Source organism: Dermacentor silvarum, chromosome 8, assembly GCF_013339745.2.
Source record: "Dermacentor silvarum isolate Dsil-2018 chromosome 8, BIME_Dsil_1.4, whole genome shotgun sequence".
Lineage (NCBI taxonomy): Eukaryota > Metazoa > Arthropoda > Arachnida > Ixodida > Ixodidae > Dermacentor > Dermacentor silvarum.
In genome coordinates, this window is record NC_051161.1 from 18,880,326 (window position 1) to 18,895,544 (window position 15,219).

Consider the following 15,219-nt stretch of genomic DNA (forward strand, 5'->3'; position numbering starts at 1 on the left):
ACGTTCATGACGTCACACCTGCGCTGTTCGCTTGCCCCGACAGAGACGTGGCAACCAACAATTTCTATCAAATCTTCAAGCGGTTGCCTTATTAATTGTGGTGTTTGTTGTGTGAAGTGCATACGGTCAGCCCGGATAACCGACCAACTATGGGACTCACGTTATCATCTTTGTTCTCACGTCTTTTCGGGAAGAAGCAAGTTCGTATACTGATGGGTGAGTGTCGCCAGTGTTCTAGGCCTAAAGGATTTAATGTTTTTGTAGGCTCCTTAATTTTAAGGAACACATTTATGTCACCTACCAGTGAGTTCGTTCAAAGCGCTTATTGCCAGCTAACGTCAGTCATGGATTTTAGCGTTTCAAACAAGCCCACGGAGCTAGTTGTGTTGACAATGTTAGACCGGCGAAGGCCCATACTTGCTGAATGAATAAAATGGAAAGTAGACTGTGGTGCTGCCGCTGCGGCGATATAACTTTTCCTTTTGCTGCCCGTGCACTAAACTAAATCTGAGCGTGTGTGCTTTAAAAACTGTTGTTTTACTGTGTCGCTCGGTTGTTTACAGTTGGCCTCGACGCGGCTGGAAAGACGACTATCTTGTACAAGCTCAAGCTCGGTGAAATAGTGACTACCATTCCTACCATCGGCTTCAATGTTGAGACTGTTGAGTACAAGAACATCTGCTTCACCGTGTGGGATGTCGGAGGACAGGACAAGATCCGGCCGCTGTGGAGACACTACTTCCAAAACACGCAGGTGAGCTGACGGCGGCGTTCGCCAACTCCGTTGGTCAGAACATCTCAACCGAGTTCTGATTCCGGGTCGAGAATCTGCCGCGCGACGCCACGTCCGTCGCTTCGAGTTTTGACTTCATTGCTGGAAACACTCGGAATAGCGGCGTTTCGTTATTGCTGTGACTGGTTATGTGTCGAAATGACGAAAGGGGAGTGGCCGGGCGTGGAAGGCGTATCTTTACACAGGAACTGGGCCTACATGTTTGGGGCACGTTTAATGCTTCTGAACGAGGCTGAATCACTCGGATGCATAAGAAGATTACTTAGAGAACGCCTGCTAATTAGAACACTTCGTAACACGATGAGAGTGCACCGTTTGTCCAGCGTGCAGAATGGTGACGAATTCAGTTTGATTCAATTGTCTGACAGTTTTCTCAAGATGAATGGCGAAACTAAGAAGTGACGATCAACCCAGCAAGAACGTTCATATTGTGATTTCATGTATGTACTTGCTTTGTGCATTTGGGGCCCTTTATTAATGCCCTCTACCCATTTAGCTATCTTTTTGCAAAATGAGAATGAAGCCGCTAACAGAAGTGGTGCAACTGTAGATTGCTCAGGGCCAGATGCGAAGCCGCGCGTCATTTCATCAGTCATTGTCACCACCCTTTTGCTAGAAAATGGCAGCAGTAAATGCCAGCTTGTTTTCTTGTCGCTGGTGAGGTAGGATGCCTATGAAAGACATGTGAAGTGCTGTGAAGCGTACAAAGTGAAGTGCAGCATGAAAATAAGGCATTGTCTCACAATGTTGTACTTCTGTATTGTCAAAGTGTGAAATAACATTTAATAATTTTATGCTGTGACAAGCTGATCTAACAGTGACCTTTAGGAGAACATTTGTCCTGGCTGTGATGGCTTAGTTCGCAACAGTTGTGACTGGACTTTCACAAGGTCCAATGAGGCATTTGCCTTTCATTGAATGTATGCCCAAGTTTGTCACCACCTCATGGTGACGGTGCTTTATGATCTGCAGTGGTGGGGCGCAGTGTCCGACATTTTCTTGCCGAGCACAAAGATGCTGCACATATTCCTATTGAGGCAGAACTCAAGTGCAAAAATGCTTGCAGATCACTCTGTGCACAAGTTGAAGAACTCAGTCTGAACGCATTTACAACATTGTCCCGTGTACTCCATTGCTCAGCTCTGGGGTATTGTATCTCATAATTTAATATTATTGTGACGTGTTTCCAAACTGTACTGATCTGTGTCATTTTTTCATTTCAGGGCCTCATTTTTGTCGTTGACAGCAATGACAGGGAACGAATCACTGAGGCACAGGATGAACTGCAGAAGATGGTGGGTTAAGTTCATATGGTGGTTGTATTTTTAACGGTAAGGGACTCGGTGCTCTTTGACAGTCCTGTTCTCTCCGTTTGATTGTCTTTAGCTCAGTGAAGATGAACTGCGAGATGCTATCCTACTGCTCTTTGCCAACAAGCAAGACCTGCCTAATGCCATGCCTGCAGCAGAACTCACTGAAAAACTGGGCCTGAACCAGCTGAGAAACCGAAGGGTGAGTGGTGTACCTATTAAATGGCATGCATTCCTTTTTCTGTGGGCCTCTTGTGCTGCCTGCAGGGCACTGATTTATTTTATGTATTTCAAGTGCCTTAAAACTTGAAAGTCTAGAGCTGAAAGCGTGTATCTAGTAGTGGAAACGTGAAGCTGTGATGTTGTCTTGCCTCATGATTTGCATTGATTTTGAACAGTTCTCTACAGCAACACTTGCATAGAAGTGAGCCTGTATGGATATTGCCCCTTGGGACAGAGGGCATGTTGCTTGTTTAATACATGCGAGGTTAATACATCCATGACTGTCATAAGGGCAATTGCACAAACCAACAAAGGTGGCGCTACACACGAGAAGTTGCTATTTATTTTCAGTGAATATAAGATCAGGCACCTGTTTCTGTCACGGTGGGGCATCTTTAGAATTGCTTCTGTGCAACACCTCCTAAATAACAAAGCTTTATGGTTTAACTTTAATATCATATAAGGGCGGCATGCCGAAGGTATGCTTTGGAAATAAATTATGCAGTCCTTAGCATGAAGACTGCATGGTGCCATTGCACCTTGGCTAATGACAGTGTGGCAACGTTCACATGTACTTGGAAATTTTGCCTGCATCACAAGGTACAGGGTCGTCCACTCTTGGGGTGAACACGGCTCAGAGTGGCCGAGCTCCGCGGAGCGCCAGTGCTTCCGGCACTGCCGCACTATCGAAGCGAAGTGGCGCAGGCGCACAGGCACCTAGGTGAGGTACTTCGCGTCGTCTGCTACAGCGCTGGAGCGCGCCTGCTCTTGCTTTGCTGTGAAGTACACTTCACTAAACACAGGCAACCAAGTGCCCGAGGCGTCGTTGAGGGAAAGCGCGCTTCACTGACTGAAGCATTTTCCCACTGGTTTTGTCTACAGCTTCTGAACAGCCTGCTTAGTCAATATGCATAAACAGAAACAAGCTTCTCAGCACCTAAAACACTTCGCATTTTTCTTTTTCTTTTTGAATGAGGGTAAAAAAACAGGTATCATTTGCGCGCTCTTTATTAGGCTGATGCCATTTTAGTTTACTGACACAGCTGTTGGTGCAGTGCATCCAGAGAACCCATCAGGAGCGCTTTTCATGTGTCTTTCGTTTTAACGAACCATCACTGATTCTTTCACTTTTGAGCGACCAGCCACTTAGTTGAGCAGTCGTGGGCAGCAGCGTATCAGCATCGTAAGCTGATAAGAGAGGGCAGCATGACCCAAGCAAAAAAATGGGCTCGGCCGGCGGTAGATCGCGCCGACGCCCATGGCCAGTTAAAAAGTAGACGCCTAACCTCAGCCATCTGGATTGGGCCGGATTTGGCTTTTACAAATGGCCAGCCCATTTGCCGACCACCGGCAAGCGGTCGGCAGACGACATCGGGCCGGCGTCATGACCGCCGGTTACATCATCGTGGCCGCGTTTGGCTGACACACAGGCCGGCGACTTCCCCACGACGACAACACCAAGGCTTGTCCGTAACTAGTGTTACTTTGCCGGTATTCATATTTAGGTTTCCCCTCTCCCCCCCCCCCCCAAATATGTCATCATCCTCGCCAGATTTATCCGGTGCCCAACTCTATGGCGTAACGCAGAGGCCATGTGTCGCTTCGAGACGTATACCCCACAATTAACAAATTAAATTTTATTGAGGTTATGCATGTGACATTTTCCAGCGCTAATAAAAAGCGCGCAAACAATACCTATCTGTTATTTTACCCACATACAAAAAAAAAAACACTTAGTCGTTTAGGTGCTGAGAAGCTTGTTTCTATTTACGCATATTGACTAAGCAGGCTGTTCAGAAGCTGTAGATAAAACCAGCAGGAAAATACTCCAGTTAGTGAAGTGTGCTATCCCTCGACGCAGCCTCGGCCGCTCGATCGCCTATGTTTAGTGAAGTGTACTTCACAGCAAAGCTAGAGCGGCGTGCTCCAGCACTGTAGCAAACCAAGCGAAGCACCTCCCCTAGGTACCTGTGCGCCGCTTCACTTCAATGCGCGGCTACGTTGAGCCTTGTTCACCCCAAGAGTGGACGACCATGTACATTTAAGGCTGCCCCAGTATGCCTTGCTACCCTCCTGTGTACATCAGTAATGCAACTGCACGAATGCAATTTAAGCAGAAATTAACGGCTAGCTGAACGGATGCACTGGAAACAGCTGGGCCAATGTGTGATGACATATTGTGTGTTAAACTCTGCCACTCTGCATGTGTTGCATACAAAAGGCATTCAGCAACAGCACAGTTTACTATGTTAACACCGTCAGATGCCAGTTATGCCTGTTTCAAATTTAGGTTGAAATTATACAGCAGAACCGACTATTGGAATTTTTTACTAGTTTGGTTGCACTTGCAGCTCTGAAGTCTCTGCCTCAACAGACCATTTGCAAAAATGGCGCTGCATATGCACAAGGAAGGTATTTTCCAACCAAAATACCCTCAACCACAATCTAGTAGAACAGACTATTGTTCCCATTCAACAGCTTCACCGTGTGCACCTCTCTATTTTGTGAGGGCGGTAGTAAAGGCTATTGCATGGTAAAAATGCATACCCTGTCACTGGCTAAGCATAAGTCATGGGGGATTTTCCCTTTGTGCTCATACAAAGGGAATATTATTGTTGGCCTATTTTTATGTCAACTGCAGGACGAAGGCGTCTCTCTGCAATCTCTAATTAGCCCTGTCTTGCGCTAGCTGATTCTAATGTCCACCTGCAAATTACCTAATTTCATCACCCACCGAGTTTTCTGCCATCCTCGACATGGGCGCTTTGCATCTTCTTGGCTCCCATACTCTAATGGTCTACCGCTTATCCACCCTACGCATTACATGGCCTGTCCAGCTCCATTTCTTTCTTTCTCTTAATGTCAGCTGGAATATCAGCTATCTCCATTTGCTTCTTATCCACTGCCGCTCTCATCTGTCTCTTAACGTTATGCCTAACATTTTTCGTTCCCTCGCTCATTGTGCGGTCCTTAACTTGTCCTCGAGCTTCTTTGTTAACCTCCCAAGTTTCTGCCCCATACGTTAGCACTGGTAGAATGCAGTAATTGTACACTTTTCTTTTCAACCACACTGGAGCTCCCAGTCAGGATTTGGCAATGCCTGCCGTATGCACTCTAACCTGTTTTTATTCTGTGAAGTTCTTTCTCATGATCAGGGTCCCCTTTGAGTAATTGACCTAGATAAACGTACTCCTGTACAGACTGTAAAGGCTGACTGGCGATCCTGAATTCTTGTTCTCTTGCCAGGCCGTTGAACATCCTTTGTCTTCTGCATATTAATCTTCAATTCACTCTTACGCCCATAAAAATGCATCAGCACAGGCTGGGACTGTTGGCCAGGATCGAAATAACTGCAAAATGGAATTAAACGGAGTCGAACTAACGGAATTTTACTGTGTTTCTTGCTGAGCCACTCTTGCAAGCAGTGCAATGAGTGAATCCTAGAGGTAGCAAGTTTCTTTTTCAAATTAACGCCATAACAAGGCCGAATAAGCCCGCTAAATGCATAGTGCTAGGAGAAAGATGTAGCGCCAAATGATGTCTGTGCCCCACTAAAATGCATGTGTTCTAGCATGGTGTGTACTCTGGGGGAAAAAAAACTTACTCGTTTGGGTGTATTTTGTCCCCAAACTATTGTCATCTATTCTGCTTGCATTTCCTTTCTTTAAAACTCTGCGCTTGCTACTTTCCTGTCAAGAATGTTATGTCACGTTGATAATGCCCATGCCGTTAGTGACCTGGAAGTACCGAGACGCACCGTTAAAGGAAGGAGAGAGGCACGAAAGAGATAATTATTGCTTGGTGGAAAAGGATAAGCTCCAAAAAGTGCAAACTTTTCTTTCTAAGAGTGTAGCGGTTCAGTGTATGCAAGCATTCATTACCTAAGAGGTGTCGGTCTGTGGTCGATATTTCACTGCAGAACCCCAGGAGGTGAAAACTAATCCAGAGGTATTGATTATGGCATCTGTTATATGTCCAGTGTTGCTTTGGGTGGGTGGGTGGGTTCTTGTGTCACCTGGTTAATCAAAGTGTCCAATGGCAGGCTGAAGCTCATCAGGCCACAATTGCCCAGCTAGCTCCTTGAGATGATTGGCGTATACACCCAACTTTCATGACGCCACAGACACAGGAATGAAACGCACAAATTGTCTACCTTACCACTGTCTTCCACGTGCATCATGTCGCGTTGGCTTATAAAAGCGAGTGTTAGTTTCCCCCATTTTTTACTTATGGCAGCTAGTGCTTTGGGACGCTGTGTTAGACTGCACTGCCTTCGAGATCTGCCTGGGTCATACTGGAACATGCTGTTGCCATCATACTATTGTTGCTGTCATCTTGCTGCTTTTGTCCCACACACGCACTTGCATCACACTCACAATAGACCAACCTGACCACAAGTTGTGCTATGCCACAGTGCACTCCGGTAGTTGTAGTTTTCCGGCTGTGTTGGTGCACTGAGAGCATACAGAACTCTGTATGTGCCAAGCCGTTTTGATCATCTGCGTTTTTTTTTTTCACAGGTGCATCGTGATGGTATAGGAAAGGAATAAACTGATTGTGCCTGTGCGCGAGCAATAAAATGCCATAAAAATGCTATGAGGAAGCTTTAGGGGCCACCTCTCCCTATTCAAATAGTTCATTTAAAACACAGAAATGCTTTGATACGACAACCAGTGGACCGATTTGAACTGAATTTGTTGGAGTAGATAGATAGAAAGTTCTAGTGACCTCAGCAAGCAGAATTTTCATTGAAGACGGAATTTTTTTTGACGACATTCCTGACTACTGGTAAATAAAAAAAAATATTGAAGCGCATAAATTACAAATTCGTTCTGCACCGAAAACAGATATTGTAGTTCTGTAACTTGCATCTGTTAGAGCATCTCAAGCGGACAAAGTAGATTGTTACAATGTTATGAGGGTTTTGCAAAAGTGTTACAAGTTAGTGATATAGTACCTGAGGGTCGTGTATAATACATCACTTTTGACTTATTAGTTGCCATTTAGACAATTGTTATATATTTTTTTCATTGCAGAGTTAGAGTTGAAACTTGATGGTGTTGAGGTTTATGAAAATTTGCAATTGCCAGAAATTTTTATAGGAAAATTTATGCCTCAAATAAAAATAAGTCCACTGTCAACAGTCACTAGGACTCTTACTTTTCAACAACTTTCACCACATCTGTGCTCTGGCTGCTGAGAAAAACTTTCTTCTTTCACATGTATTTAGATATGAGCTGCAAAGCTAGAGCTTCCTCTTGACTATTTCTTTTGAAGAGACACACCAGCTGGCTGCAGGAATGTCTATTCAGGTCTAGTAAATGAGCAGAAAGGCAGGTAAAAAATTTTGTAGGTTTATTGGATCTCTTTGACTTCTGCTGTGCCTAGTTCATCCTGTAAAAATTTTACGAGAGGTAGCAAGGCATGGAATGTGGCACTGGGGGAGTTAATGCCACTGCAGATGCGTTTAAGTTGCGAAAGTCGCAAGAAGATTAAACAATACAGGAAGGAGTGGTCCCAGTTATATCGCTGCAGCTTTGGACAAGTTGTGTGCAGTGAAGTCTTAGCATTCTTCTAAAGTGAGAGGGGCATTGAATAAATCCAGCAATATGAGATAATGTTAAAGCATTCAATCTGAAGTGTTGCTCGGTCCAGTTGCTAGCACTCATTTGTTGCTCCAATCAGAGCTCTGACCGTATAAAATATACTCCAGTCATATTAATGGCTGGATGAAATGATTTTATTGAACTCCTGGTGTTGTTGATAAACAGGGGATGTATTCTGCGATAATCGCCCAGATTGTCACCTTCGCATGACGTAGTGCTCAACCAGCCAATCAGTGCGCGCCTGACGGCGATACTATCGCCAAAAGTGATCATCGCAGAATGCGTCCCCAGCGCTTTTAACTGCAATGCCACGGGGGCATATTAACTGTTTCTCTGGGAAATAGGTGTTTTTTGTATGTTATGGGAGATGTTTTTTTTTTTTCTGAAGGAACTACTACTCACTATTTAATGTAATAGATAAACAAAACAAAATGAATGCACTTTTCATGCATAAGTTTTATTAACGAGATGTATGTCATAAAAAAGATATAAATTGTTAAAATCAAGATTGTGCGATAACATTGAACAAAGTTTGTAAAGACATGCTTGTATCTACCGAGAAAAAAAATGTTACGAAAATTATGAGATATACAAAATGTATTACCATCTATTAGGTACTATCTCCCAAAAAATTAAAATTTTTCATTGAGCAGGTATTTCGCGACAAATATTTAACTGCAAGCACTACAGTTGGGCGTGCCGGGCTGCGGCCGCCGATGTTCCAGACTGGTTTGCATCGTCGTCGCTTTCAGACTCAAAGTCCAACGTAGCTATTTGATGTATCGATAAGATCAGCTGCGGAGGCAGTGGAATCGGGATATATGCGATCTCCCGAAGCACGCGCGCCATTTCTGGAGCTGGACATTCTTGCATTCTGCTTTGACGATCGCAAAACTTTGGAGCGCGTTTAAATATCCCCGCTTGGTGGGAAAAAAGCGAACTGCTTAGAAAAGAAAAATATAGTATCTCCTCTTTCACTTCCGATGGCGCAGTGTCAGTGAGCGGCGCAGAAGGTCTCGAAAGCGGCATTTCAAACCATTGATAGCGGGCGGCCATTCTTTCGTTCTCCTTTGACGATCGCGAAGCTTAGGAGCGTGTTTAAAGATCCACGCCTCGTGGGAAAAAAGCGAACTGTTTAGAAGACTAAAATATAGTTCTCCTTCATGTCCGATAGCTCAGTATGTCTGTGAGCGGTGCGGAAGGTCTCGAAAGCGTCGTTTCAAACCATCGATACAGCCCAACGAGCGCGGTACGGCAAGAGTTAATATTAGCGTCCTGTGGCATAGGACGCTAATAGGAGCTATGCCACGTCCTGTGGCATAGACAAATCAAAACCGCACTGATGCAACAAATAACTTCATGCTCGTATATTAATGAACAAAATGTTTGGTTCACTTAAAACAAGAAAAGTACAGAAGAAGGCATAACCAATGCTTCACATGGTCAAAGCTTGCATATAAATCTTGCATTCCTATAAGTTGCACATTCTACTGGTCATTTCCGGTTATTCTTGTGCATAGTTATGGTTGTTTAACAAATTGACTTAGCTTTGTTACAACTATCAGGGTGCTCGGAAACGGCAAGTTGAATATGACATGAAGCTTACTGCTTTAAACTGCAGCACAGTGTCTGTTATATTAATCGTTCTGAAAGCATGTCCCTTTGGGCAAATCTCATAAAGAAAATTTCAACATAAGGTGGTGTATGTTGTTGCAATATGTGCACAGATTATTTCCTTACTCAAGGCATTGCTGAAATGTAACACATGAGCACCACTGCTTCTATATGCAAAATGTTGTAATTGGGGAATGCCAAGCTCGAATAATAATGCACAGTGCTTTAGGAGAGCAACAATCGGTGTTGCCAACCTCTGAAGCCAGTCGTTCTTTAACTCGGCTAAAAACTTCCTAGATTACCTAGATTATAGCAAAATGTGGTTGTTTAGTGTGGAAGTATGAATTCTCTAATGGGTAAATTTTTGTTTGTCCTGTGCAAATAACTGCAAATTTTATAGTAAATATATTTCTAAGCACTTTCTAAATTTATAAACAATGAATTCACTGGTTGGTGTTGCAGTGCAAGTTCACACCCTCCTTGAAGCCATATTCACGAAAGACTTCAGCACATATATATACTTTGTTGTTGTCCAAAGTTGTTTTGTACCCAGATGAAATAGCCAAGAATGTAAGAAACATGCGCACCAAACTTCCCATACAGAATGTAATGTCAAAACAGCATGGCCGCTTCCTCCAGCTAATGAAACAGATGTGATTTTTTTAAAAATTCTGCGTACTGCCTACTTGCGCACGCACTTAGATGTTATTTGCTGCAACGCGTGAAGATATGAGACAAATTTTTGTATTTTCTTGAAGCAAAGCTTGCCCAAACACATGATCACTGGGACTATGTCCAAGGTTGCTCTGCCTATGGGCAGTTTGCAGTAAATTTTAGTATACACGTGCATAGTCGGCTGCTTAGCACCACGACTGCATTGTCGTGCTCCACGCTAGTATATGTGTCCACTTGCACATCCAGATTTGTTAGTGCTGCTTCGTTTGGTGTTGCAGCATACGTTTGCTTTGCCAGTGTGAGATAAACATTTCATTCAGAGTGCACAGACGTCAACAGCACAGTTATAGGTTCGAACGGCCAAACCGCAGAAGCAGTACTTCCTTAAAGGGCTCAGCTAGGGCATCTACACCCTGCCATTCACTTAGTGAGATGCGCTCACTTCGCTGCTGTGCAGTAAAACAATCTTAGTTGGCATGCTCATGCGAAGCTAATTTGCAGTGACTGAAATCAAAACACACCATTATGTCAGCAATTTCACTATTTCTATGTCTTAGCGTAACATTTCCTAAGTATGAACAAATTTTCCTATTTCCCTCAACAAGGTCAAGTTTCGCAGATCTAGGGAAATATTTTTGGGCAACAATATATGCACTTGGCAAATCAGTTCTGTGGAATCCCGCAAGGTGAAGGAAGTATGAAAGCGAAAAATTGTCATCCACCCATATGTAGTACGAAGCTACGAAGGAAGCCCATACAGGCTTCTCGGAAAGAGCGCTTCGCAGTTGAGGAAAAATTTGTCCTTGTCTGGGGGGATTCTAACCTGGGACCAATGCCTTTCCAGGGCAGTCGCTCTACCATCTGAGCTAACCAAGGGGCATGATCGGAGATCTTTGTTCGAAACGTGTTCTGTTCAGTTGCTGCGACGTCACAAAGTGGCAGTATGCAAAATTTTTTGAGAATGGGAGGGAGAGAGCAGCCAATTGGCAAGCGGTGAACCATGTCGTAGCTGCAGCTACCGTTTGGATCCAGTCCAATCCACCAGACGTGCCATGCGAAGCCGGTCTCGTAGCAAGCGGATGATCGCTTGAACTTCACATCTCTCGTCGCGTTCTGCTCCTAGCAGACAACGTGCTTGTAAGCAAAATGACTGACAGGAGCGTGTCGTCATTTTGACGTCGCCAAAAACGATGAACTCCCCGAACGTTTGTCCTCCGGGGAGTTTGCCGATTGGCTGCTCTCTCCCTCTCGTTGTCACAAATTTTGCATACTGCCACTTTGTGATGTTGCAGCAACTGAACAGAATGCAAAACGGACAAATATCTCTGATCGCGCTTCAGGAGGTTGGCAGATCGCAGTGCAAGAGTGAATTAATCGACAACTCGAAGCACAGGGACACAGAATGTGGCTAATCAGTTCTGCAGAATCCCGCAAGGCGAAGGAAGTATGAAGGGGAAAAATTGTCGTCCACCCGAATGTGGTACGAAGCTCAAAGGCAACCCATACGGGTTTCCTTTGCAGCTTGGATGACAATGTTTCCCTTTTTAATATACGCACTTACGTCCTCGTCTTCGTGTTTAATATACGTCCACCGTGAATAAAAAAAAAATTTTGTAACGGCGCTGCTTCTAGCTGGTGCACATTAATAAATGCACTTTCAGAAACATGCATTTCAAATCGAGAGTACTTAGTCTCTAGCCCCTCAACCTAGGCAAAAATATTTTTGCTGAATAAGCACTCTTACAGGTTGTCCATCACTGCTTCCACAAAACTAGTTAAAGATGCAAAGCGGATAATCATTGTGCAGGGCCTTCGTTTCGACACGGGTACTTGTCTTCGGCATGGCCCTGACGAAGACAAGTCCTCTTTTAGAAACTTTGGCTTCAGCGAAATTCCCTCTTCGACTACTGTGATAATCGCATGTTGGTCTGGAGTATCGCGACGCTATTGCAGACATGAATCTGAAGTAAGATCACATGGGCCCAAAGATGTGCGTTGCAGTGTAAACTATCATTCTGTGGTTATGCAATTTTCTCTGCCAGTTGTCCTTCACGCACTCACTCATGTCTGCTTCTCTGCCTTGCAGTGGTATATCCAGTCGACTTGTGCAACACAGGGACAGGGTCTGTACGAAGGTCTCGACTGGCTCTCCAATGAGCTCTCGAAAGCAAAGTAACTCCTGCTTCCCTTTCGGCAAGCGAGCAAGCGAGGGGCAGCGACCATTTTCCTGAAGAGGAGGAGGAGAAACTATTTGCAAGGGGGGAGGGGGGCAGCTGCCATCATGTGAAGTACGGAAGAAAGCTTTCACCGCACTCTCTCCTCGTGCTTTTGCAAGAACCACCTGGAGATGGCAAATGTTTCGGAAGCTGTCAAGCGGCTGGTGTTCAGCCAGCGTCTTCAACCAGTGCTGCTTGTAAACACATTTTATTATTTAAATTTCAAACAAGCAGCACTGACGAAAGGAAAACTGTACTTGAAGACATGCTGTTTTTTAAAGCATGGCACTTTTTTTCTCTATTTTCATTGTGTGTGGGCAGTAATAAATTATCACTCCTCTCTTTTTTATTGTGCTAAGTTTTGAGAAAATCGTTGGGTTTTCGTAGGGACTGATGTTCGAAACAGCTTGGAACCTTGCAATGTTGATGCCAAGCTGCTTTTCTTTTTAGCTGCTGCATTTTCCACCATGTAGCAATGCCCGCAATGTGCGATTTGCATCATGGATTTTTTGTACAACACATGCGCGTGGGGAGAAGAAAACCAAAAAGTTAGTCATGTTAAATTCTAGTTTACACTTTCCAGGTGCTGTTTTTTCATGGCATTGAAGCTCCACCTAGATTGTGCGTGTGACCTACTGTGTGTTCTTATTGTACATATTTCTTGGTAGGGGAAATTTTGTTTGTTTGTTTGTACTTGATCTGTCGGGCATTTATGGGACCAACCTGACTTGACTGTTAGTAGGCATCGGCAGAATGAATGTCTTGTCACGCAAGTTTCTGTGGCATATCAAACCTCGCATGCCTGTATAAGGATTCAAAATTTAGGGGAAGACGTGGTCATCAATTGTCTCTGAACTTCTGCCGCATTGAAGAACTGACACTAAAATTGTTCTTTTTGGCACCTGTGATAACTGCACTTCTGTTCGTCTAGTTGATTTCTGCTGTTTTTAATTCCATGGAGTCATGTTGCCTAGGCCTGACAAGTCATGTAATAAAGTATAGGATGAAATGCTTCTCGTTTCTTACTGAAAACCGCACACTGCCACATTTGTAACAAAATATGCCAGCACAGGAAATATCGTATTGGTGCACACTTTGGTAATGAAAAACTACAACAGGACAATGTAGGTAGCAATGGTTGTGCGCTGCATCTCATTACCAAGAATGTTGGCTTCTGAACGTACAATTACAGAAACACATACAAAAATAAAATTTGTATTTATATAACTGATACAATACAACCTCGGTGGTTGTACTTATACAGCACTGTTCATTGAGCACCACTTGATCTGTACTTGGTAGGTTGCCATGACCTCTCAACTTGCAGGGCTATTCAACAAGTCGCTCAGCTTCAGCAGCTCCTCAAAAACCTGAGCAGGAAAAGAAAGGTACAAGATTGAGGCTCATGCCCACCTTGTAGGTTGAAATTTTGTATGACTACACAGAAATCCGATTTGGCAAGGCTTTATGGAGGAAGTACATCGCCGCTTTTGTTGCTTATGGTTGTCCATTTTGTTGTAGGGGTTGAATGTTTTACATCTGCAACTAATTCATTTTATAGAGTACTTCCCACCTCAAACTTATATGCTTTGGAATGTGCTTATTGCTAAGTTTAACAATGTTTAGGCAGTGACACTAATCGAGGGTATCTCTGAACTGCCTAGTAAACGTTCACTAAAGGACATATAATTACTACTAGAAAGATGAAACTGAATAACATGGGTAGTGTCATTCTTGGCCATTACCGTTTCATTTGTATAGAGATAAACGTCCTTTTCCGAGCTATGTTTGGAATGTTATAAGAACAGCCTAGTGGTTGAAATCGGTAGCTAAATGAATCTGGGATGGAAAAGGGATAAGAAACCACAAGGCCATTTGAAGTTGGAAGTACACAGTTTAGACAAATCCATGAACTGCCTGTCGCACTCGTGCTTGCTTCGCTGTCATACTGACGGCACGCTCAGATGCTAGAACCAGATTTCCATCTAGTAGGCTTTGAATGAAACTTAAATGCTTTCTGGCGTGGAGTTTTCTACAAAAGTTACTAGAGGGAGCTACGGCGCTGTGACCATTACGCTACCATGGGAATGACGGTACATTGATTTGTCCTATCGTCATGCTTGTGGCTTCAAACGTTCTTGTGACATTTATAATGCTTGAACACTCTAAATTTCCAAGCACTTATACCCCCGTATTCTAGAACATTCTTCCACCCTCAACATTCCTCCTCATCTCAAGAAAGTAGATGGTAGCACCGCACCTTGACATGACAGTGACAGTAGTCGCTGCACTTCATTGAAACTCCATAACAATGCGTGAGAAGCGTAGCATTTCAGTCGAGAGGCGACGCTGTGTTCAACTTAGTGAAATGGAGGAAGAGCTTCGAGTTGATCATTTGAGAATAACTGGGATAGTCTTCTAAGCACAGCTAGGCAATTATTCTCTCCACATGACAATTGTTGCATTTGTAATGCAATATTTTGTTGAATATGATCAATTTGCAAAGCCAGAAGGACAAAGTTTATGCAACTCCATGCCCTGCTGCTCACCATTCCCATGCTGGGTTAACTGTCACACTTGCAGCTTCCATGGACAGTAGCGTTGGAGATCCCTCTAGTAATTTTTATAAGAAACTCCATGCTTTCAAGGTGTACAGCACAAATTCCTTGCTTACTGGTTGCATTGTTGGTCGCTCCCTTCTGTCAAGCCTGACACACACATCACCTATTTCATACACTTTTTGTGCCAGGTCCCGATCCCACACACCAGGTGCCGAGGTGTCA

At 43.9% G+C, this 15,219-nt stretch overlaps 2 protein-coding genes across 3 annotated transcripts in view; one reads left to right on the plus strand and one right to left on the minus strand.

Annotated features, from left to right (window-relative positions):
- The window catches only part of LOC119460740 (ADP-ribosylation factor 4), a 19,819-nt gene continuing 4,600 nt past the window's right edge, over window positions 1-15,219 (plus strand). The window contains exons 1-5 of one of the 2 annotated variants that reach the window (XM_037721814.2): window positions 1-216; window positions 564-754; window positions 2,017-2,088; window positions 2,180-2,305; window positions 12,307-13,447. In XM_037721814.2, the coding sequence (XP_037577742.1) occupies window positions 150-216; window positions 564-754; window positions 2,017-2,088; window positions 2,180-2,305; window positions 12,307-12,396 (546 nt within the window). In that variant the 5' untranslated portion in view covers window positions 1-149 and the 3' untranslated portion in view covers window positions 12,397-13,447. Of the gene's footprint in view, window positions 217-563; window positions 755-2,016; window positions 2,089-2,179; window positions 2,306-12,306; window positions 13,448-15,219 lie in introns of those variants that run through there. The other variant, XM_049672714.1, reaches the window with a different exon arrangement.
- LOC119460738 (interleukin-1 receptor-associated kinase 4) overlaps window positions 12,972-15,219 on the minus strand; it is a 15,404-nt gene continuing 13,156 nt past the window's right edge. Inside the window, exon 9 of the mRNA XM_049672713.1 lies at window positions 12,972-13,806. Within this exon, the coding sequence (XP_049528670.1) occupies window positions 13,753-13,806 (54 nt within the window). The 3' untranslated portion in view covers window positions 12,972-13,752. The remainder of the gene's footprint in view (window positions 13,807-15,219) is intronic.